The sequence below is a fragment of the Salmo salar genome, chromosome ssa02 (genome assembly GCF_905237065.1).
Source record: "Salmo salar chromosome ssa02, Ssal_v3.1, whole genome shotgun sequence".
Taxonomy (NCBI): domain Eukaryota; kingdom Metazoa; phylum Chordata; class Actinopteri; order Salmoniformes; family Salmonidae; genus Salmo; species Salmo salar.
The window spans coordinates 7,857,501-7,881,546 of record NC_059443.1 but is presented as its reverse complement, the minus strand read 5'-3'; the positions used below and the strand labels follow the sequence as shown (position 1 = coordinate 7,881,546).

Below are 24,046 nucleotides of genomic sequence, written 5' to 3'. Positions count from 1 at the left end.
GAACAGACAGAAAGTGAAGAAGTGTGGGATATTAATAAGGAGTCTGACAGATATGATTTGAAAGCAGCTTTCAGTCTGTCTATTAGTATGCAGGAGAGGGAAGAGGAGTGGGGGGAGAGAGACAGAGAGAGAGAGAGAGAGAGAGAGAGAGAGAGAGAGACAGAGAGAGAGAGAGACAGAGAGATAGAGACAGAGAAAGAGAGAGAGAGACAGAGACAGAGAAAGAGAGAGAAAGCGAGAGACAGAGTGAGAGAGAGAGACAGAGATAGAGAGAGAGACAGAGAAAGAAAGAGAGAGAAAGACAGAGAGACAGAGAAAGAGAGAGAAAGCGAGAGACAGAGTGAGAGAGAGAAACAGTGTACATCGCTAGGCAACCCCACAGTGGTCTGGTCTGCATGTGGACTGTAACTGTTTGGGTGGCTCTTTGTAATCACACTAATTGTTTTAATTGCTCACAAACATTTTGGGGGAGTGGTGGTCCAAAGTACATGTTTAAATTGAATTAAAAGTTGAAAAGATTGAACCGTATTCTGTGTGCTAAACACAGAGCAGCAGACTAGATGATTATGGTAAAGTCCCAAATAGCACCCTATTCCCTATAGGCTTCTGGTCAAAAGTAGCTCACTATATAGGGAATAGCAGGCCATTTGGGACGAACCCCTATGACATTGAGCAACCATCCTGAAAATATAGAGACTATAGCCCGGTGGGTTTAACAGCCCTAATAAATGACTGATCAAGAGGTGGTCCAGTGAAATGTCAAAGCTTTGTCTTCTACGGTTAAACAGCTGTCATAAACTATGTACATTGGTGGTATTCACACCAGACCCAGAGAACTAGGGTTCACTTCCAAATAGAGGAACCATCTACCTGCAGTAAGGGAACACACACCGCACCGAATGTCCATCTGCCAGTCATCTGCAGTTCGTTCGCCGTTCGTTCGCCGCAGCGGGTTTTAGGGATCACCCACTCGCTGTTGGGCGTCTGACTGACGTCATTTTCGGCGTGATTGTACATCTGCTGCACTCGGTTTCACAATTATGGCACTCTGTTGTACTCTCAGCCAGCAAACACTACCAGTGTGGCCATACCCTTCAGATAGTACACTAGTCTGTAACTCTGCAGTCTTCCCTTCCATACCCTTCAGATAGTACACTAGTCTGTAACTCTGCAGACTTCCCTTCCATACCCTTCAGATAGTACACTAGTCTGTAACTCTGCAGTCTTCCCTTCCATACCCTTCAGATAGTACACTAGTCTGTAACTCTGCAGACTTCCCTTCCATACCCTTCAGATAGTACACTAGTCTGTAACTCTGCAGTCTTCCCTTCCATACCCTTCAGATAGTACACTAGTCTCTAACTCTGCAGTCTTCCCTTCCATACCCTTCAGATAGTACACTAGTCTCTAACTCTGCAGTCTTCCCTTCCATACCCTTCAGATAGTACACTAGTCTGTAACTCTGCAGTCTTCCCTTCCATACCCTTCAGATAGTACACTAGTCTCTAACTCTGCAGTCTTCCCTTCCATACCCTTCAGATAGTACACTAGTCTCTAACTCTGCAGACTTCCCTTCCATACCCTTCAGATAGTACACTAGTCTCTAACTCTGCAGTCTTCCCTTCCATACCCTTCAGATAGTACACTAGTCTGTAACTCTGCAGACTTCCCTTCCATACCCTTCAGATAGTACACTAGTCTCTAACTCTGCAGTCTTCCCTTCCATACCCTTCAGATAGTACACTAGTCTCTAACTCTGCAGTCTTCCCTTCCATACCCTTCAGATAGTACACTAGTCTCTAACTCTGCAGACTTCCCTTCCATACCCTTCAGATAGTACACTAGTCTGTAACTCTGCAGTCTTCCCTTCCATACCCTTCAGATAGTACACTAGTCTCTAACTCTGCAGACTTCCCTTCCATACCCTTCAGATAGTACACTAGTCTGTAACTCTGCAGACTTCCCTTCCATACCCTTCAGATAGTACACTAGTCTCTAACTCTGCAGACTTCCCTTCCATACCCTTCAGATAGTACACTAGTCTCTAACTCTGCAGACTTCCCTTCCATACCCTTCAGATAGTACACTAGTCTCTAACTCTGCAGACTTCCCTTCCATACCCTTCAGATAGTACACTAGTCTCTAACTCTGCAGACTTCCCTTCCATACCCTTCAGATAGTACACTAGTCTCTAACTCTGCAGACTTCCCTTCCATACCCTTCAGATAGTACACTAGTCTCTAACTCTGCAGACTTCCCTTCCATACCCTTCAGATAGTACACTAGTCTCTAACTCTGCAGTCTTCCCTTCCATACCCTTCAGATAGTACACTAGTCTCTAACTCTGCAGTCTTCCCTTCCATACCCTTCAGATAGTACACTAGTCTCTAACTCTGCAGACTTCCCTTCCATACCCTTCAGATAGTACACTAGTCTCTAACTCTGCAGACTTCCCTTCCATACCCTTCAGATAGTACACTAGTCTCTAACTCTGCAGTCTTCCCTTCCATACCCTTCAGATAGTACACTAGTCTCTAACTCTGCAGTCTTCCCTTCCATACCCTTCAGATAGTACACTAGTCTCTAACTCTGCAGACTTCCCTTCCATACCCTTCAGATAGTACACTAGTCTCTAACTCTGCAGACTTCCCTTCCATACCCTTCAGATAGTACACTAGTCTGTAACTCTGCAGTCTTCCCTTCCATACCCTTCAGATAGTACACTAGTCTGTAACTCTGCAGTCTTCCCTTCCATACCCTTCAGATAGTACACTAGTCTCTAACTCTGCAGTCTTCCCTTCCATACCCTTCAGATAGTACACTAGTCTCTAACTCTGCAGACTTCCCTTCCATACCTTTTGGCTTGTGAACATGTAGTCCTCAATGTAATTTTAGTATCCATATTTATAGAGGCAAATACTACCAGATAAAACCCTTTCTTTCAAACCTCTTGTTGGCAAGTTGTTGCTAACACAAGATAGATAACACAAACATGCTATGCTCCGTATTGATGTGCAGTTACGAGAGCGGTCAAACTGGCTGGCCACAGGGGTCGACCATCCCCCATGACCCACTGCTCTACACCCTGCCAATCAGACAGCAGAGCTCTAAACCGTGTCAATCAGACAGCAGTGCTCTAAACCCTGTCAATTTGACAGCAGAGCTCTAAACCCTGTTAATCAGACAGCAGAGCTCTAAACCCTGTCAATCAAACAGCAGAGCTTTAAACCCTGTCTATCAGACAGCAGAGCTCTAAACCCTGTCAATTAGACAGCAGAGCTCTAAACCCTGTCAATTAGACAGAGCTCTAAACCCTGTCTATCAGACAGCAGAGCTCTAAACCCTGTCAATCAGACAGCAGAGCTCTAAACCCTGTCAATCAGACAGCACAGCTCTACACCCTGTCAATCAGACAGCAGAGCTCTAAACCCTGTCAATCAGACAGCAGAGCTCTAAACCCTGTCAATCAGACATCAGTGCTCCAAACCCTGTTAATCAGACAGCAGAGCTTTAAACCATGTCAATCAGACAGCAGAGCTCTCATCCCTCTCAATCAGAGAGCAGCGCTCTCATCCCTGTCAATTAGACAGCAGAGCTCTCATCCCTGTCAATCAGACAGCAGAGCTCTAAACCCTGTCAATCAGACAGCAGAGCTTTAAACCCTGTCAATGAGACAGCAGTGCTCTAAACTGTGTCAATCAGACAGCAGAGCTCTAAACCCTGTCAATCAGACAGCAGAGCTTTAAACCCTGTCAATGAGACAGCAGTGCTCTAAACTGTGTCAATCAGACAGCAGAGCTTTAAACCCTGTCAATCAGACAGCAGAGCTTTAAACCCTGTCAATTAGACAGCAGAGCTCTAAACCCTGTCAATCAGACAGCAGAGCTTTAAACCCTGTCAATCAGACAGCAGAGCTCTAAACCCTGTCAATCAGACAGCAGAGCTCTAAACCCTGTCAATCAGACAGCACAGCTCTACACCCTGTCAATCAGACAGCAGAGCTCTAAACCCTGTCAATCAGACAGCAGAGCTCTAAACCCTGTCAATCAGACAGCAGAGCTTTAAACCCTGTCAATCAGACAGCAGAGCTCTAAACCCTGTCAATCAGACAGCAGAGCTCTAAACCCTGTCAATCAGACAGCACAGCTCTCATCCCTCTCAATCAGAGAGCAGCGCTCTCATCCCTGTCAATTAGACAGCAGAGCTCTCATCCCTGTCAATCAGACAGCAGAGCTCTAAACCCTGTCAATCAGACAGCAGAGCTTTAAACCCTGTCAATGAGACAGCAGTGCTCTAAACTGTGTCAATCAGACAGCAGAGCTCTAAACCCTGTCAATCAGACAGCAGAGCTTTAAACCCTGTCAATGAGACAGCAGAGCTCTAAACCCTGTCAATCAGACAGCAGAGCTTTAAACCCTGTCAATGAGACAGCAGTGCTCTAAACTGTGTCAATCAGACAGCAGAGCTTTAAACCCTGTCAATCAGACAGCACAGCTCTACACCCTGTCAATCAGACAGCAGAGCTCTAAACCCTGTCAATCAGACAGCAGAGCTCTAAACCCTGTCAATCAGACAGCAGAGCTCTAAACCCTGTCAATCAGACAGCAGAGCTCTAAACCCTGTCAATCAGACAGCAGAGCTCTAAACCCTGTCAATCAGACAGCAGAGCTTTAAACCTTGTCAATCAGACAGCAGAGCTCTAAACCCTGTCAATCAGACAGCAGAGCTCTAAACCCTGTCAATCAGACAGCAGAGCTTTAAACCCTGTCAATCAGACAGCAGAGCTTTAAACCCTGACAATCAGACAGCAGAGCTTTAAACCTTGTCAATCAGACAGCAGAGCTCTAAACCCTGTCAATCAGAAACCAGTGCAGCCTGCCATGGCAACTGATTATATTAGTTAAAGGGACAATACACCTCAAAAGTTTTTACATTTTTCAGATTCTACGAATAATAATGATCTGAAATAAACATTTACCTTATTCTCTCTTCATTAGCAATAACAACTATTGTATCACATATAGAAATAGTTAATTATTAAGCTGAGGACGAGTGATGAGGACAACAGTGGATTTGGCATCCTATGGGCCCTATAGGTCAGAGGGGAATATGCTCTCGGCTTGCATCCCAAATGGCACCCTATTCCCTGTATAGTGCACTACTTTAGACTAGAACCCATAGGGCCCAATAGAGAATAGGGTGCCATTTGGGACACTGGGAATCACCCAGCAGGAGTCTTCTTCCCCATCCATCGCTTCACAATTCACCTCTCTGTGTCCTTCTGTTTCGCTCACTCCATTTCCCCAACAATATGGTGGTCAGTAAACGAGAGAGGGGGGAAAAGTAAAACTCTTGACAACTAGTCAGGGTCTGACTCAAATGAAAGCAGAGAGACAAAATGTCTTCCTCATTTGTTGGGAACAGGAGTCTTAATGTGTTTCCAAATGGCACCTTATTCCATATATGTTTTTTTGACCAGCTCCTAGGGTAGTGGTCAAACATAGTGCACTAAACAGGGAGCCATTTGGGACTGATATTAGAATTAGTGAAGCATTTTCCCTCCAGATTGGACTCAGGAGCTTGGGGCTTAATCAAGTGGAAACAGGGGATGGGGAGTGTGGGGGTGGCCAGGCCAGGCCAGGCCAGGGGTAGGGTAGTAGGGTGGTAGAATGGGGCAATTGTTGTGAAGAAAGCCCTCATGTCGAGTCTGCTTTGATGTCTTCCTGCAGGGATACAGTTAATTTCCACAGTAGCATTCAACCCCAAAGCCAATTTTTGTTTGCAGATTACTAGAAAATTATTTGGAGCAAATTCTTACTTTCTTTGTAAAGTATGTTGTGAAATGCACTTTAAATGAATTGTAACTTCACTAGTTTGTGGACTAATTTACAACATGAATGTATTATTTATAATTGTCAGGTATGAGGCATTTTCCACAAAATGTTTTTAAATAGCTGAATTACTCGACTTCCTGACCGCAGCATCCACTGATCTGTAATGTGTTCCATCCACTGATCTGTAATGTGTTCCATCCACTGATCTGTAATGTGTTCCATCCACTGATCTGTAATGTGTTCCATCCACTGATCTGTAATGTGTTCCATCCACTGATCTGTAATGTGTTCCATCCACTGATCTGTAATGTGTTCCATCCACTGATCTGTAATGTGTTCCATCCACTGATCTGTAATGTGTTCCATCCATGTCAGTCAGTCATTCACTCTCTCTCTCTCTCGCTCTCTCTCTCTCATGACAATATCAATATTCACGAAAGATTCCTCCTCTCTTTCCCAGTGCGTCTAGAGTCCTCCTGTCTTTCCCAGTGCGTCTAGAGTCCTCCTCTCTTTCCCAGTGCGTCTAGAGTCCTCCTGTCTTTCCCAGTGCGTCTAGAGTCCTCCTCTCTTTCCCAGTGCGTCTAGAGTCCTCCTCTCTTTCCCAGTGCGTCTAGAGTCCTCCTCTCTTTCCCAGTGCGTCTAGAGTCCTCCTGTCTTTCCCAGTGCGTCTAGAGTCCTCCTCTCTTTCCCAGTGCGTCTAGAGTCCTACTCTCTTTCCCAGTGCGTCTAGAGTCCTCCTGTCTTTCCCAGTGCGTCTAGAGTCCTCCTCTCTTTCCCAGTGCGTCTAGAGTCCTCCTCTCTTTCCCAGTGCGTCTAGAGTCCTCCTGTCTTTCCCAGTGCGTCTAGAGTCCTCCTCTCTTTCCCAGTGCGTCTAGAGTCCTCCTCTCTTTCCCAGTGCGTCTAGAGTCCTCCTGTCTTTCCCAGTGCGTCTAGAGTCCTCCTGTCTTTCCCAGTGCGTCTAGAGTCCTCCTCTCTTTCCCAGTGCGTCTAGAGTCCTCCTCTCTTTCCCAGTGCCTCTATAATAGCAGACAAGCTCCCACTGATCCATTGTGTCGTAAAGCCTTTCTCATGCATGTCTTGAATGAAAGCCAGCGTATCGACGGGCTAAGGATAATCACGTTTAGAAAGGCTTAGCGTCTCTAAACGAAGCTGCACTGTTTTTCTGCCTCTTGTCTCAAACACTATTATTGTTTTACTGTGGAGAAAAACATCAGGAGTCTCAAATGAGATGTTTGGGAATGTGTACGTAGCCCGTGGATAGGCTATGTGAGAGCATGCAACGCAGAACAAAACGTTTAGAGCAATGCGAAACTATATTGCCCATACAGCGGCCAACAAACATGGGTTTGGGGTGATTTAAATCGGTGTTGTTAAAATGGAAAGTTTGACAACTGCACTTTGAGCACAAATTAAAAATAAAGTTTTTTTTTAGATAAATCAAATGTACCTGTTTGAATGTCAAGCGGATCGACGCGTCGCTTACCTTTTGGTTTAGTTCTCACACAGGTGCACAGACGCTTCCTGTCCCTCCCGCGACACACCCGAGGTCACCAAATGTCCATCTTCACTGACCGTTGTCCAACTCTTGCTCGATGGAATGAACCGAACACGTTTCAAAGTTGTGAATTAAATCGTAGTTACAATAAGTTGTAACTTCGCTGTAAAGAAGGGACGTGGCAGAATTTGAGGTGCATTATTCTCAGCCTACAGCGTAGGATTCTTAGGATGGAAATGGCCAGTTGTCAGTGTTGGAGGAGGTTCTCTCAACAGCACAAAGTGGATATTTGCATTTAGCCAACCCTCCCCTCGCCTTTCATTGCTACCATTGTTTGTCACAGCCCGGGATCTTATTTGGCTCCCGCACAAATCCTTGATGGCCAGAGCTCAAAGAGTGTAGCGCACCCGGGAGTTGCGCTACTCGGTAATTACAATGTCGTATATGTCGTGGTATGAAACACAACATTATCTTATAGACCGTTCATCTATGCGCTAATCTAATCTCTGAATCATTTAAGAATACAGAGACAATACGCCTACAAAGGAGGGGGAATTCCAAATGGGTTGCCAATATTGACCACGGAAATATAGGCGGCAGACCTTGCCTTAACAGGCTTATATTTTGGGTTCTGGGGTAAGACAGCTCATGAGACGTATAAATTGTATGAGGCATTTATAAGTTCTATTTTTCAAGAACCTATATATAATTAATTTAAACAATCAAAAAATGTATGTAAAAAAATCCCAGATTGCTCATATCAATCCCTCCTAAATGAAATGCTGTCAATAGTTTTGCTATCTGCCGTTGTACGCATCGGATATATAGATTATACATTCGATTTGTAACACGTTTTTCATTGACAAACAATCACAAAGCAGACAGTTCCAGAATGCACTATCCCTCCTGGCAGCAACAGGAGTCCTGTAGTGGCCTTCTCCATCCCCTGGACATTGTATTCTGCTATCTCTAACCACACTGTGGCAGTAGAGCACCATCCTTTGACGCATGGTACAAACCATTAAGCCTTGGACATAACAGGGCTAGGAAACATAACAATATGAATATACAGTATATATAATGTTTATTAAAATACATCAACGACAAAGACATATATGCATTATTATAATTGGTGATGAAATAACATGCATATAAATACAGTAGAATTATACAGTAAAAGGTGTATACATATATAGATGTGAATGCTTATATAGCTAGATATTTTGTTGCATTAAACTGTCAGTGGTGATTTGATATTGTTCGTCTGGTTGTGGAAGCCCAACAGCAGGGTTCCAGGTTCCAATGAGGAAGTAGTAGAGAGAACAGGAGGAGCAGCACCTAACACCTGAGATTCACCGTTGGGAGGAAAGCTCTACTACACACAACACACACAACCCACTCTGACGGAGAGGTAGTGTCCCAAATGTCACGCTATTCCCTAAATACTGCACTACTTTAGACTAGAGCCCTATGAGCCCTGGTCAAAGGTAGTACACTATAAAATGGAATGGTGTACCATTTGGGACGAAGGAGACAGTACTTAGCTTCTGGGAACAAGCAAATCTATGGGTCAACACCAAGGAGGAAATGATGTCACTTTTGATGACCTCTGTCCACATAGAGCTGTACTGTATCTGTTCTCCCTTTGTGAAGGTCCATGTGTAGAGAGGAGTAGCTTAGTCCAGCAGGACGTTTAAACTCATTTGATTCAGATTCAGAACTGTGCCATAGAAAACGTCTTACAAAACTGCACCACCGTGTCTTCAGCAACCCTTTACAATCGAATACCCACAGCAGTCAAGTGAGCCACACTCCAGTTTCCATCAGTGTGTCTGATCCCAGGATATCTCAGGGAAACTGTCTGGCTCTGGCATCCTGCCTGGCACAAAATGGAGGAGGGTTCAGATTCTGGGCTGTCTGAATGGCACCTTGTTATATAGTGCACTACATTTGGCAAACGTCTACAGGGTTAGAGTTAGGGCTAACCAATAGGGCTCTGGTCAAAAGTAGTGCACTATATAGGGAATAGGGTGCCATCTCAGATTGGGCAGCCTCAGGACAGAAGCGGAGACATTCCCATTGGGTGAGGAGGTTGAGTCCTTCTTCAGACAGACGGGTGTGGTCAGTCAGTCCTTTAAAGGTCTCTCAGTCTCTGACTGTTACTGTGACTGGGCTCATATTGGGTCATGTCTGGTGGTGGTGGTGGTAGTGGTGGTGATGGTGGTGTTCGTGGTGGTGACGGTGCTCGTGACGCTGCACCAAAGGCAACACAAAGGACCCAGGGCTGCCGTGCAGCCCAGATACCTGCTCCCTCTCCTTCTCCCTCTCAAGACAAGGGGGAGGCGGGGGAGCCTGCTGCTGCTGCTGCTGGGGATTGGAGTGAGGTGACAGGGGCGTTTTGGACGGGGACAGGCCCTGACCCTCCCTGGCTTTGGCCCGGAGCCGTTTGCTATGGCTGTGTTGCAGAGGGTGCTGGTGGTGGCTGGAGGAGGGGAGGTGGTACACATCCTGACCTCCGTGACCCCCAGATGAGGAGTTCCCTGTATGCAGCAGGGTCTGGAGTGGAGGAGGCTGAGGAGGGTAATGCCCCCCAGCATGGTATTTACTGGACTTGCCCCTTTCAATTCCCCCATTGGTCCCTCCAACGCCGGCTCCTTTAGATGTTCCTTTGGGGGACTTGAGGAAGTGTGACGCGCCACGACCCCGGGCTTCTAGAGGGGTGTAGTTCTCACCGATGACCTGCGAGTGGCGCTGGTGGGCGGCGTGAGCCTCGGGCTCCTGGGAACGGGAGCGGTTCTGGGACTGGGAGGTCCGCACATGGGTCTCCTGGGGGGGCGGGGGAGGGGTGGATCCTGGAGGAGGGAGAGAGAGAGAGAATAGAGAGAGAAAAAAGAGAGAGATAGAAAGACAGAGCGAGAAAGAGAGATAGACGGAGAGAGAGTACAGAGAGTGAGAGAGAGAGATCACAGAGAGAGAGAGAGAGAGAATACAGAGAGTGAGAGAGAGAGAGAGAGATTACAGAGAGTGAGAGACAGTGATATCACAGAGAGAGAGAGAGAGAGAGAGAGAGATGACACAGAGAGAGAGAGAAAGAGAGAGAATCCCATAATAAGTTGCATGGACTTACTCTGTGTGCAATAATAGCGTTTAACATGTTTTAATGACTACCTCATCTCTGTACCCCACACATACTGTACAATTATCTGTAAGGTCCCTCAGTCAAGCAGTGAATTTCAAACACAGCTTCAACAACAAAGACCAGGGAGATTTTGCACCTATTGGTAGATGGGCAAAAATAAAAAAAGATGACATTGTATGTCCCTTTGAGCATGGTGAAGTTATTAATTACACTTTGGATGGTGTATGAATACACCCAGTCACTATAAAGATACAGGCGTCCTTCCTAACTCAGTTGCCTGAGAGGAAGGAAACCGCTCAGGGATTTTACCATGAGGCCAATTCTCATTTTAAAACAGTTACAGAGTTTAATGGCCGTGATAGGAGGTAACTGAGGATGGATCAACAACATTGTAGTTACTCCACAATACTAATCTAAATGACAGAGTGAAAAGAAGGAAGACTGTAGAGTATAAAAATATTCCAGAACATGCATTCTGTTTGCAACAAGGCACTAAAGTAAAACTGCAAAAAAATGTGGCAAAGCAATTCACTTTTTGTCCTGAATACAAAGTGTCATGTTTGGGGCAAATCCAATCCAACACATTACTGAGTATCACTTTCCATATTTTCCAGCATAGTGGTGGCTGCATCATGTATGATTGTAATCGTTAAGGACTGGGGAGTTTTTCAGGATAAAAAAAGAAAACGAAGTGGAGCTAAGCACAGGCAAAATCCTAGAGAAAAACCTGGTTCAGTCTACTTTCCACTAGATACTGGGAGATGAATTCACCTTTCAGCAGTACAATAACCTAAAACACAAGGTCAAATCTACACTGGAATTGTTTACCAAGAAGACAGTGAATGTTCCTTAGTGGCAGACTTACAGTTTGGACTTGGACTGTTTGAAAATCAGTTTGGACTGCTTGAAAATCTATGGCAAGACCTGAAAATGGTTGTCTGGAAATGATCAAGAACCAATTTGACAGAGCTTGGAGAATTTTGAAAAGAATAATGGACAAATGTTGCTCAATCCAGGTGTAGAAATCTACCCAGAAAGACTTACCCAGAAAGACTCACAGCTCAGGGGGTTGAATACCTATCTAATCAAGATATATTTGTCTTATTTTTTTCTCATGTTTTTTTTTATTTTGTACAAATGTTAAAATGTTTCTTCCACTTTGATATACAGAGTATTTTCTGTAAATCGTTGACAAAAAATGACAATTAAATCTATTTTAATCCAACTCAACAAAATGTGGAAAAAGTCAAGGGGAGTGAATCCTCTCTGAAGGCAGTGTATGTTGTATAATAGACAAGTTCACTACAAGGCCACTTTATTCTCTTGAAGTTTAATTGGCTATCTGGCTCCAACACGTTGTAATTTTTTGTACAGGGAGCGAGATAAGCTGAGTGGTACCAACCTTCAAACCTGGAGGTGTAGTTCTCTATACCAGCTAGGTCCAGATAGTGATTCCTCCTCTCAGTGTTCTCATCCACACAGTAATGCTGTCCCTCACTGCTCTGACCTGGGTGGGCTGGCCTGGTGTAGGAGGACAGACGTCTGTTAGGGTGTGTGTTGTGTGTGTGTTTGTGTGCGTGTGTGCGTGTGTGTGCTGACCTGATGTGAGAAGAAAGCCGTCTGTCTGCTGATCGTCCCTCCTCCTGGTGAAGGCGTGCCGTCTCCCGGTCTGATGAGAGACAACAACATATAAACATAAACTACATAAACAACTACAACATAAACAGCCCTGTACAAACAACTAGCTACATCCCATAGAGAGAGACAGAATACAGCCATGATAAAGTTAACATAGATCTTTCTCTCTCTCTCTCTCTCTCTCTCTCTCTCTCTCTCTCTCTCGCTCTCTCTCTCTCTCTCTCAATTAAAATCAATTATATTCTATTTAAGGGTTTATTGGCATGGGAAACATATGTTAACATTGCCAAAGCAAGTGAAGAAGATAAAAAAAGTGAAATACACAACAAAAATTAAGTTCCAAAAGAATAAAGACATTTCAAATGTCATATTATGTGCAAATAGTTAAAGTACAAAAGGGAAATAAATAAACATAAATATGGGTTGTATTTACAATGGTGTTTGTTCTTCACTGGTTGAACTTTTCTTGTGGCAACAGGTCACAAATCTTGCTGCTGTGATGGCACACTGTGGTATTTCACCCAATAGATATGGGAGTTTATCAAAATTGGGTTTTGTTTTCAAATTGTTTGTGGGTCTGTGTAATCTGAGGGAAATATGTGTCTCTAATATGGTCATACATTTGGCAGGAGGTTAGGAAGTGCAGCTCAGTTTCCACCTCATTTTGTGGGCAGTGTGCACATAGCCTGTCTTCTCTTGAGGGCTAGGTCTGCCTACGGCGGACTTTCTCAATAGCAAGGCTATACTCACTGAGTCTGTACATAGTCAAAGCTTTCCTTAAGTTTGGGTCAGTCACAGTGGTCAGGTATTCTGCCACTGTGTACTTTCTGTTTAGGGCCAAATAGCATTCTAGTTTGCTCCGTTTTTTTGTAAATTTTTTCCAATGTGTCAAGCAATTATCTTTTTGTTTTCTCATGATTTGGTTGGGTCTAATTGTGTTGCTGTCCTGGGGCTCTGTGGGGTGTGTTTGTGTTTGTGAACAGAGCCCCAGGACCAGCTTGCTTAGGGGACTCTTCTCCAGGTTCATCTCTCTGTAGGTGATGGCTTTGTTATGGAAGGTTTGGGAATCGCTTCCTTTTAGGTGGTTGTAGAATTTAATGTCTCTTTTCTGGATTTTGATAATTAGCTGGTATTGGCCTAATTCTGCTCTGCATGCATTATTTGGTGTTTTACGTTGTACACAGAGGATATTTTAGCAGAATTCTGCATGCAGAGTCTCAATTTGGTGTTTGTCCCATTTTGTGAATTCTTGGTTGGTGAGCGGACCCCAGACCTCACAACCATAAAGGGCAACGGGTTCTATAACTGATTCAAGTATTTTTAGCCAGATCCTAATTGGTAGGTCAAATTTGATGTTCCTTTTGATGGCATCGAAGGCCCTTCTTGCCTTGTCTCTCAGCTCGTTCACAGTTTTGTGGAAGTTACCCGTGGTGCTGATGTTTAGGCCGAGGTATGTATAGTTGTTTTGTGTGCTTTAGGGCAACGGTGTCTAGATGGAATTTGTATTTGTGGTCCTGGCAGCTGGACCTTTTTTGGAACACCATTATTTTTGTCTTACTGAGATTTACTGTCAGGGCCCAGGTCTGACAGAATCTGTGCAGAAGATCTAGGTGCAGCTGTAGGCCCTCCTTGGTTGGGGATAGAAGCACCAGATCATTAGCAAACAGTAGACATTTGACTTCAGATTCTAGTAGGGTGAGGCCGGGTGCTGCAGAGTGATCTAGTGCCCTCGCCAATTCGTTGATATGTATGTTGAAGAGGGTGGGGCTTAAGCTGCATCCCTGTCTCACCCCACAGCCCTGTGGAAAAAAATATGTGTGTTTTTTGACAATTTTAACCACAGACGTGTTGTTTGTGTACATGGATTTGATGTTGAGGATTTTATAATGCTGTATGTTTTTCCCCCCACCACCACTTTCCATCAATTTGTATAGCAGACCCTCATGCAAAATTGAGTCAAAAGCTTTTTTGAAGTCAACAAAACATGAGAAGACTTTGCCTTTGCCTTTGTTTTGGTTTGTTTGTTTGTCAATTAGGGTGTGCAGGGTGAATACGTGGTCTGTCGTACGTTAATTTGGTAAAAATCCAATTTGACTTTTTCTCAGTACAATGTTTTCACTGAGGAAATGTACCAGTTTGCTGTTAATGATAATACAGAGGATTTTCCCAAGGTTGCTGTTGATGCAAATCCCATGGTAAATATTGGGGTCAAATTTGTCTCCACTTTTGTGGATTGGGGTGATCAGTCCTTTGTTCCAAATATTGGGGAAGATGCCAGAGCTAAGGATGATGTTAAAGAGTTTAAGTATTGGCATTTCTGGCCTGTATATTGTACCATTTCATTTAGGATACTGTCAACACCACAGGCCTTTTTGGGTTGGAGGGTTTTGTCCTGTAGTGGAGAATCCAGTGTGTTCTGGTAGTCTTTAATAGTTGATTCTAACATTTGTATTTGATCATGTATATGTTTTTGCTCTTCTTTGTTATAGAGCCAAAAAGATTGGAGAAGTGGTTTATCCACACATCTCCACTTCGGATAGATAACTCTTCGTGTTGTTGTATCTTTAGTATTTTCCCATTTTCCATGTAGTGGTTAGAGTCTATGGATTCTTCAATTACATTGAGCTGATTTCTGACGTGCTGTTCCTTCTTTTTCCGTAGTGTATTTCTGTATTGTTTTAGTGATTCACCATAGTGAAGTCGTAGGCTCAGGTTTTCTGGGTCTCTATGTTTTTGGTTGGATAGGTTTCTCAAGTTCTTTCTTAGGTTTTTGCATTTTTCATTAAACCATTTGTCATTGTTGTTCATTTTCTTTGGTTTTCTGTTTGAAATGTTGAGATTTGATAGGGAAGCTGAGAGGAAAAATATACTGTTTAGGTTTTCTACTGCCGAGTTTACACCTTCACTATTACAGTGAAACGTTTTGTCCAGGAAATTTTCGAAAAGGGATTGAATTTGTTGTTGCCTAATTGTTTTTTGGTAGGTTTCCACACTACTTTCCTTTTCACTATAGCCTTTCTTAATATTATTCAGTTCCTTTGGTTTTGATGATTTGATTCATGATTTGAGTATTGCTCTGTTCAAGTAGACTGTAATTTTGCTGTGATCTGATAGGGCTGTCAGTGGGCTGACTGAACGCTCTGAGAGAATGTGGGTTGAGGTCAGTGATAAAGTAGTCTACAGTACTACTGCCAAGAGATGAGCTATAGGTGTACCTACCGTAGGAGTCCCCTCAAAGCCTACCATTGATTATATACATGCCCAGCGTGCGACAGAGCTGCAGGAGTTGTGACATGTTTTTATTGGTTATGTTGTCGTAGTTGTGCCTAGGGGGGCACATGGGGGAGGGAATGCTGTCACCTCCAGGTAGGCGTTTGTCCCCCTGTGTGCTGAGGGTGTCAGGTTCTCTCTCGCTCTCTCAATATATATATATATCCCTCCCTCCATGTCTCTTACCTGGTCCAGTGGAGATGTGGTCTCTCCTGCGAGGACAGCGCTCTGGTGTGACAGTCAGTTTGACCCGTAGGGTCTTCCTCTTACTGTGGCAGGACGAGTGATTGACCGAGGCATCCACCACATCATAGATGGTGTGCATCAGACTGGACATGTCCTGGGGAGGAGGAGGAGGAGGAGGAGTGGACAAACACAGCTTATTATTACACATGTTATAACACAATATAATCTTCTCAGTAAGAACAAAGATAAAGGCTCCACTGTTCCTTATATAGGGCACTAACTTTGACCAGGATCTATAGGGCTGTAGTCAAAAGTAGTGCACTATGTCGGGAAGAGGGTGCTATTTGGGATGCAGACATAGACATATGGTGTTAACCCCGGTGTCCTGGCTAAATTCCCAATCTGGCCCTCATACCATCATGGCCTAATCATCCCCAGCTTCCAATTGGCTCATTCATCCCCTCCTTAACTATTCCCCAGGTGGTTGCTGTAAATGAGAATGTGTTTTCAGTCAACTTACCTGGTAAAATAAGGGTTGAATAAATAAAAGGAAGCCTTACCTCTTTAGTAACTTTGCCACTGTTGTCAAAATCATAGAGGGTGAAGATCCATTCCTGACGATTATCTTCCTCCACTGATACGTCACACTCTAGGTCCTGTCGGCATGGAGACACAAGGAATACTCCTTGTTAATGACAAAGACAGCATCCTGTCCAGGAAGTGTATTTGTACATCAGACTGCCTCACGCTACAAGGCTGTTCTGGCTGGGACAAGGCTTACTTACTTAATAACAAAAATACACCCCTATGGGCCCTGGTCAAAATTTGTGCACTATATAGGGAATAGGGTGCCATTTGGGACAAATCCTAGGTGATACTCTTTGCCTAGAAACACAAACACAGTGACTTTGACAACCAGCAGAGGGCAGCAGAGTCAAACCTTTCCTTTCCTACTGCAGCATTTATTCTCTCCACTCAGTCACACTCTCCACTACTGACTCCTTTTCAACAGTCACTCACTCTCCACTACTGGCTGCTTTTCCACAGTCACTCACTCTCCACTACTGGCTGCTTTTCCACAGTCACTCACTCTCCACTACTGACTGCTTTTCCACAGTCACTCACTCTCCACTACTGGCTGCTTTTCCACAGTCACTCATTCTCCACTACTGGCTGCTTTTCCACAGTCACTCACTCTCCACTACTGACTGCTTTTCCACAGTCACTCACTCTCCACTACTGGCTGCTTTTCCACAGTCACTCACTCTCCACTACTGGCTGCTTTTCCACTGTCACTCACTCTCCACTACTGGCTGCTTTTCCACAGTCACTCACTCTCCACTACTGGCTGCTTTTCCACAGTCACTCACTCTCCACTACTGGCTGCTTTTCCACAGTCACTCACTCTCCAATACTGACTGCTTTTCCACAGTCACTCACTCTCCACTACTGGCTGCTTTTTCACAGTCACTCACTCTCCACTACTGACTGCTTTTCCACAGTCACTCACTCTCCACTACTGGCTGCTTTTCCACAGTCACTCACTCTCCACTACTGACTGCTTTTCCACAGTCACTCACTCTCCACTACTGACTGCTTTTCCACAGTCACTCACTCTCCACTACTGACTGCTTTTCCACAGTCACTCACTCTCCACTACTGGCTGCTTTTCCACAGTCACTCACCCTCCCCTGCTGGCTGCTTTTCCACAGTCACTCACTCTCCACTACTGGCTGCTTTTCCACAGTCACTCACTCTCCACTACTGACTGCTTTTCCACAGTCACTCACTCTCCACTACTGACTGCTTTTCCACAGTCACTCACTCTCCACTACTGGCTGCTTTTCCACAGTCACTCACCCTCCCCTGCTGGCTGCTTTTCCACAGTCACTCACTCTCCACTACTGGCTGCTTTTCCACAGTCACTCACTCTCCACTACTGGCTGCTTTTCCACAGTCACTCACTCTCCACTACTGACTGCTTTTCCACAGTCACTCACTCTCCACTACTGACTGCTTTTCCACAGTCACTCACTCTCCACTACTGGCTGCTTTTCCACAGTCACTCACTCTCCACTACTGGCTGCTTTTCCACAGTCACTCACTCTCCCCTGCTGGCTGCTTTTCAAAGCAGGAATATAAACCAGTAAAAGAATCACATTCAGCAAAAGCCCTTTAACTGCCGTGACGACCTGCAGTTGGAGAAGAGAGGGAGAAAAGGAGAAGAGAGGGAAGGGAAAGGGGGAGGAGGAATGCCCTACCACCCCAATATAACATCATGTCTTTCTTCCTGGTCCAGGAAAAAGACGTTAACCACAATTCTCAGTTACAGCTTTTCTGGAAGTAACTTTGATTCAGAGGTATCTGGTAACATGACTGTAATTGTATAAATAAACGTTCGGAGCGGCAGGCCTTGCAGAGAGGCTGTGCTGCAGGCATAGAGAGGGAGCTAGCTGACAGAAAGAGAGAGAGAATGTAGTGTACACTACATCTAGCCTGTAGTGTACACTTCATTCAACATATAAGATCCATATCATGTAGTGTACACTACATTCAACATATAAGATCCATAGCATGTAGTGTACACTACAATAAACATATAAGATCCATAGCATGTAGTGTACTCTACATTCAACATATAAGATCCATAGCATGTAGTGTACACTACATTCAACATATAAGATCCATAGCATGTAGTGTACACTACATTCAACATATAAGATCCGTAGCATGTAGTGTACACTACATTCAACATATAAGATCCATAGCATGTAGTGTACACTACAATAAACTTATAAGATCCATAGTATGTAGTGTACACTACATTCAACATATAAGATCCATAGCATGTAGTGTACACTACATTCAACATATAAGATCCATAGCATGTAGTGTACACTACAATAAACTTATAAGATCCATAGCATGTAGTGTACACTACAATAAACTTATACGATCCATAGCATGTAGTGTACACTACATTCAACATATAAGATCCATAGCATGTAGTGTACACTACATTCAACATATAAGATCCATAGCATGTAGTGTACTCTACATTCAACATATAAGATCCATAGCATGTAGTGTACACTACATTCAACATATAAGATCCATAGCATGTAGTGTACACTACATTCAACATATAAGATCCATAGCATGTAGTGTACACTACATTCAACATATAAGATCCATAGCATGTAGTGTACACTACATTCAACATATAAGATCCATAGCATGTAGTGTACACTACATTCAACATATAAGATCCATAGCATGTAGTGTACACTACATTCAACATATAAGATCCATAGCATGTAGTGTACACTACATTCAACATATAAGATCCGTAGCATGTAGTGTACACTACATTCAACATATAAGATCCATAGCATGTAGTGTACACTACATTCAACATATAAGATCCATAGCATGTAGTGTACACTACATTCAACATATAAGATCCATAGCATGTAGTGTACACTACATTCAACATATAAGATCCATAGCATGTAGTGTACACTACATTCAACATATAAGATCCATAGCATGTAGTGTACACTACATTCAACATATAAGATCCATAGCATGTAGTGTACACTACATTCAACATATAAGATCCATAGCATGTAGTGTACACTACATTCAACATATAAGATCCATAGCATGTAGTGTACACTACATTCAACATATAAGATCCATAGCATGTAGTGTACACTACATTCAACATATAAGATCCATAGCATGTAGTGTACACTACATTCAACATATAAGATCCATAGCATGTAGTGTACACTACATTCAACATATAAGATCCATAGCATGTAGTGTACACTACATTCAACATATAAGATCCATAGCATGTAGTGTACACTACATTCAACATATAAGATCCATAGCATGTAGTGTACACTACATTCAACATATAAGATCCATAGCATGTAGTGTACACTACAATAAACATATAAGATCCATAGCATGTAGTGTACACTACATTCAACATATAAGATCCATAGCATGTAGTGTACACTACATTCAACATATAAGATCCATAGCATGTAGTGTACACTACATTCAACATATAAGATCCATAGCATGTAGTGTACACTACATTCAACATATAAGATCCATAGCATGTAGTGTACACTACATTCAACATATAAGATCCATAGCATGTAGTGTACACTACATTCAACATATAAGATCCATAGCATGTAGTGTACACTACATTCAACATATAAGATCCATAGCATGTAGTGTACACTACAATAAACATATAAGATCCATAGCATGTAGTGTACACTACAATAAACTTATAAGATCCATAGCATGTAGTGTACACTACATTCAACATATAAGATCCATAGCATGTAGTGTACACTACATTCAACATATAAGATCCATAGCATGTAGTGTACTCTACATTCAACATATAAGATCCATAGCATGTAGTGTACACTACATTCAACATATAAGATCCATAGCATGTAGTGTACACTACATTCAACATATAAGATCCATAGCATGTAGTGTACACTACATTCAACATATAAGATCCGTAGCATGTAGTGTACACTACATTCAACATATAAGATCCATAGCATGTAGTGTACACTACAATAAACTTATAAGATCCATAGCATGTAGTGTACACTACAATAAACTTATAAGATCCATAGCATGTAGTGTACTCTACATTCAACATATAAGATCCATAGCATGTAGTGTACACTACATTCAACATATAAGATCCATAGCATGTAGTGTACACTACATTCAACATATAAGATCCATAGCATGTAGTGTACACTACATTCAACATATAAGATCCATAGCATGTAGTGTACTCTACATTCAACATATAAGATCTCTAGCATGTAGTGTACACTACATTCAACATATAAGATCCATATCATGTAGTGTACACTACATTCAACATATAAGATCTATAGCATGTAGTCTACACTACATTCAACATATAAGAGCCATAGCATGTAGTGTACACTACATTCAACATATAAGATCCGTAGCATGTAGTGTACACTACATTCAACATATAAGATCCATAGCATGTAGTGTACACTACATTCAACATATAAGATCCATAGCATGTAGTGTACACTACATTCAACATATAAGATCCATAGCATGTAGTGTACACTACAATAAACTTATAAGATCCATAGCATGTAGTGTACACTACAATAAACTTATAAGATCCATAGCATGTAGTGTACTCTACATTCAACATATAAGATCCATAGCATGTAGTGTACACTACATTCAACATATAAGATCCGTAGCATGTAGTGTACACTACATTCAACATATAAGATCCGTAGCATGTAGTGTACACTACATTCAACATATAAGATCCATAGCATGTAGTGTACACTACATTCAACATATAAGATCCATAGCATGTAGTGTACACTACATTCAACATATAAGATCCAGAGGAAGATGTAAAAAAGACTGGTGTCTAACTTACATCCAGGCTGATGCGTTTCTTCCCAGAGCCTTTGCCTGCGTCCCCTCCTCTCAGTAGCTGCCTGTCTGGCCCTGGGTCTGTGTGGGGGTACTGCAGGTAACTGTCACAGCCCTCAGCAGCCTTCTCTGGAGGTAGAACCACTGGAACAACACAACAACACACATCTTTATCTTCATCTTTATTCAGATCCCCATTAGCTGACGCCATGATGACAGCTAGTCTTCCTGGGGTTCTAAACCCAACAACACAGAGACATAACAGACATGATGACAGCTAGTCTTCCTGGGGTCCTAAACCCAACAACACAGAGACGTAACAGACATGATGACAGCTAGTCTTCCTGGGGTCCTAAACCCAACAACACAGAGACATAACAGACATGATGACAGCTAGTCTTCCTGGGGTCCTAAACCCAACAACACAGAGACATAACAGACATGATGACAGCTAGTCTTCCTGGGGTCCTAAACCCAACAACACAGAGACATAACAGACATGATGACAGCTAGTCTTCCTGGGGTTCTAAACCCAACAACACAGAGACATAACAGACATGATGACAGCTAGTCTTCCTGGGGTCCTAAACCCAACAACACAGAGACGTAACAGACATGATGACAGCTAGTCTTCCTGGGGTCCTAAACCCAACAACACAGAGACGTAACAGACATGATGACAGCTAGTCTTCCTGGGGTCCTAAACCCAACAACACAGAGACGTAACAGACATGATGACAGCTAGTCTTCCTGGGGTCCTAAACCCAACAACACAGAGACGTAACAGACATGATGACAGCTAGTCTTCCTGGGGTTCTAAACCCAACAACACAGAGACGTAACAGACATGATGACAGCTAGTCTTCCTGGGGTTCTAAACCCAACAACACAGAGACATAACAGACATGATGACAGCTAGTCTTCCTGGGGTCCTAAACCCAACAACACAGAGACGTAACAGACATGATGACAGCTAGTCTTCCTGGGGTCCTAAGACAGAGACGTAACAGACATGAGACTCTATTGAAAACTTTACAACATCCACTTGGAATAGGAAATACGTTTTTCATCATGGACTCATATAGAATGTGGACTCAAAGATTGTTATTCTGCTGTACATACAAGTCATGTAGTTAACTATGCAGCATCAGTGATTGTGAGAGCTTGTCTAGGATCAGTTCAGACTTTTAGATCATAATGAATCATATTATATGGACAGATCCTAGATAAGCGCTACTATTCTGAGACGCTTTTGTTGATGACGGGCCCAGATCTGTGCTCTGCAGATGAAAGTATTTATTCATATCTTACCAGTCTGAAACATTGAAACATGTATTCTTCTACTTACCCTCTAGGGGACAGTGATGGTCTAAGAATTGTCTACCCTTCAGCTCACTATGTGGAAACTCCTAGGAGGGAAAGAGAGGCAGGACAGACAGGTAGAGAGAGAAAGAAAGGGAGGAGAGAGGGGTAGAGATAGGGAGGAGAAGAGAGGGAGGAGAGAAAGAGGAGAGAGGGGTAGAGAGAGAGGGAGGAGAGAGGTAGAGAGAAGGAAGAGAGAGAGAGAGGGAGGAGAGAGAGGGGGGAGAGGGAGGAGAGAGAGAGAGGGAGGAGAGAGAGATGTAAGTAAATCTACAGCTTTTTGACGCCAGACACTGAGAAAACAACCAGTTACAGCTGAAGCATTTCCTAATCTGGGAAGGAGGGAGGAGAGATGAGAGAGAGAGAGAGAGAGAGAGAGAGAGAGAGAGAGAGAGAGAGAGAGAGAGAGAGAGAGAGAGAGAGAGAGAGAAAATAACACTTAGAGCATTTGCATGCTTATAATGCTTTACTGTCTGGGGCGGACAGAGAGAGAGCCAGCACTGCCAAGCTTTCAAGCTGCCTCCAACTCCCATAAAAGTCACTTGTGCATCTATCAAAACAGACATATGTGCTCTGTCATCTTGACCTGTTCCAGGAGAGAGGCTGAAACCCAAATGGAACCCCATAGGGCTTTGGTAAAAGTATAGTGCACTATAAAGGGAATAGGGTGCCATTTAAGATGCAATTCATATTTGTTCTGATTCTACTTGGGCATTGAGAGATGGGGGCTTGGGATTTCACATGTAACAGTGGGATGTGATTGGGTTTGATAGGGGGCTACAGTGGGATGTGATTGGGTTTGATAGGGGGCTACAGTGGGATGTGATTGGGTTTGATAGGGGGCTACAGTGGGATGTGATTGGGTTTGATAGGGGGCTACAGTGGGATGTGATTGGGTTTGATAGGGGGCTACAGTGGGATGTGATTGGGTTTGATAGGGGGCTACAGTGGGATGTGATTGGGTTTGATAGGGGGCTACAGTGGGATGTGATTGGGTTTGATAGGGGGCTACAGTGGGATGTGATTGGGTTTGATAGGGGGCTACAGTGGGATGTGATTGGGTTTGATAGGGGGCTACAGTGGGATGTGATTGGGTTTGATAGGGGGCTACAGTGGGATGTGATTGGGTTTGATAGGGGGCTACAGTGGGATGTGATTGGGTTCGATAGGGGGCTACAGTGGGATGTGATTGGGTTCGATAGGGGGCTACAGTGGGATGTGATTGGGTTTGATAGGGGGCTACAGTGGGATGTGATTGGGTTTGATAGGGGGCTACAGTGGGATGTGATTGGGTTTGATAGGGGGCTACAGTGGGATGTGATTGGGTTTGATAGGGGGCTACAGTGGGATGTGATTGGGTTTGATAGGGGGCTACAGTGGGATGTGATTGGGTTTGATAGGGGGCTACAGTGGGATGTGATTGGGTTTGATAGGGGGCTACAGTGGGATGTGATTGGGTTTGATAGGGGGCTACAGTGGGATGTGATTGGGTTTGATAGGGGGCTACAGTGGGATGTGATTGGGTTCGATAGGGGGCTACAGTGGGATGTGATTGGGTTCGATAGGGGGCTACAGTGGGATGTGATTGGGTTCGATAGGGGGCTACAGTGGGATGTGATTGGGTTCGATAGGGGG

The 24,046-nt window shown here is 43.6% G+C and overlaps 1 protein-coding gene across 1 annotated transcript in view; it reads right to left on the bottom strand.

The window, feature by feature from the left end:
- Positions 1-8,396: 8,396 nt before the first annotated feature.
- LOC106574162 (protein naked cuticle homolog 2-like) overlaps positions 8,397-24,046 on the bottom strand; it is an 85,125-nt gene continuing 69,475 nt past the window's right edge. Inside the window, exons 4-10 of the mRNA XM_045697037.1 lie at positions 22,398-22,458; positions 21,054-21,193; positions 16,123-16,218; positions 15,563-15,716; positions 12,068-12,137; positions 11,871-11,989; positions 8,397-10,181 (exon numbers count right to left, since the gene is read on the bottom strand). Coding sequence (XP_045552993.1) covers positions 9,514-10,181; positions 11,871-11,989; positions 12,068-12,137; positions 15,563-15,716; positions 16,123-16,218; positions 21,054-21,193; positions 22,398-22,458 — 1,308 coding nt within the window. The 3' untranslated portion in view covers positions 8,397-9,513. The remainder of the gene's footprint in view (positions 10,182-11,870; positions 11,990-12,067; positions 12,138-15,562; positions 15,717-16,122; positions 16,219-21,053; positions 21,194-22,397; positions 22,459-24,046) is intronic.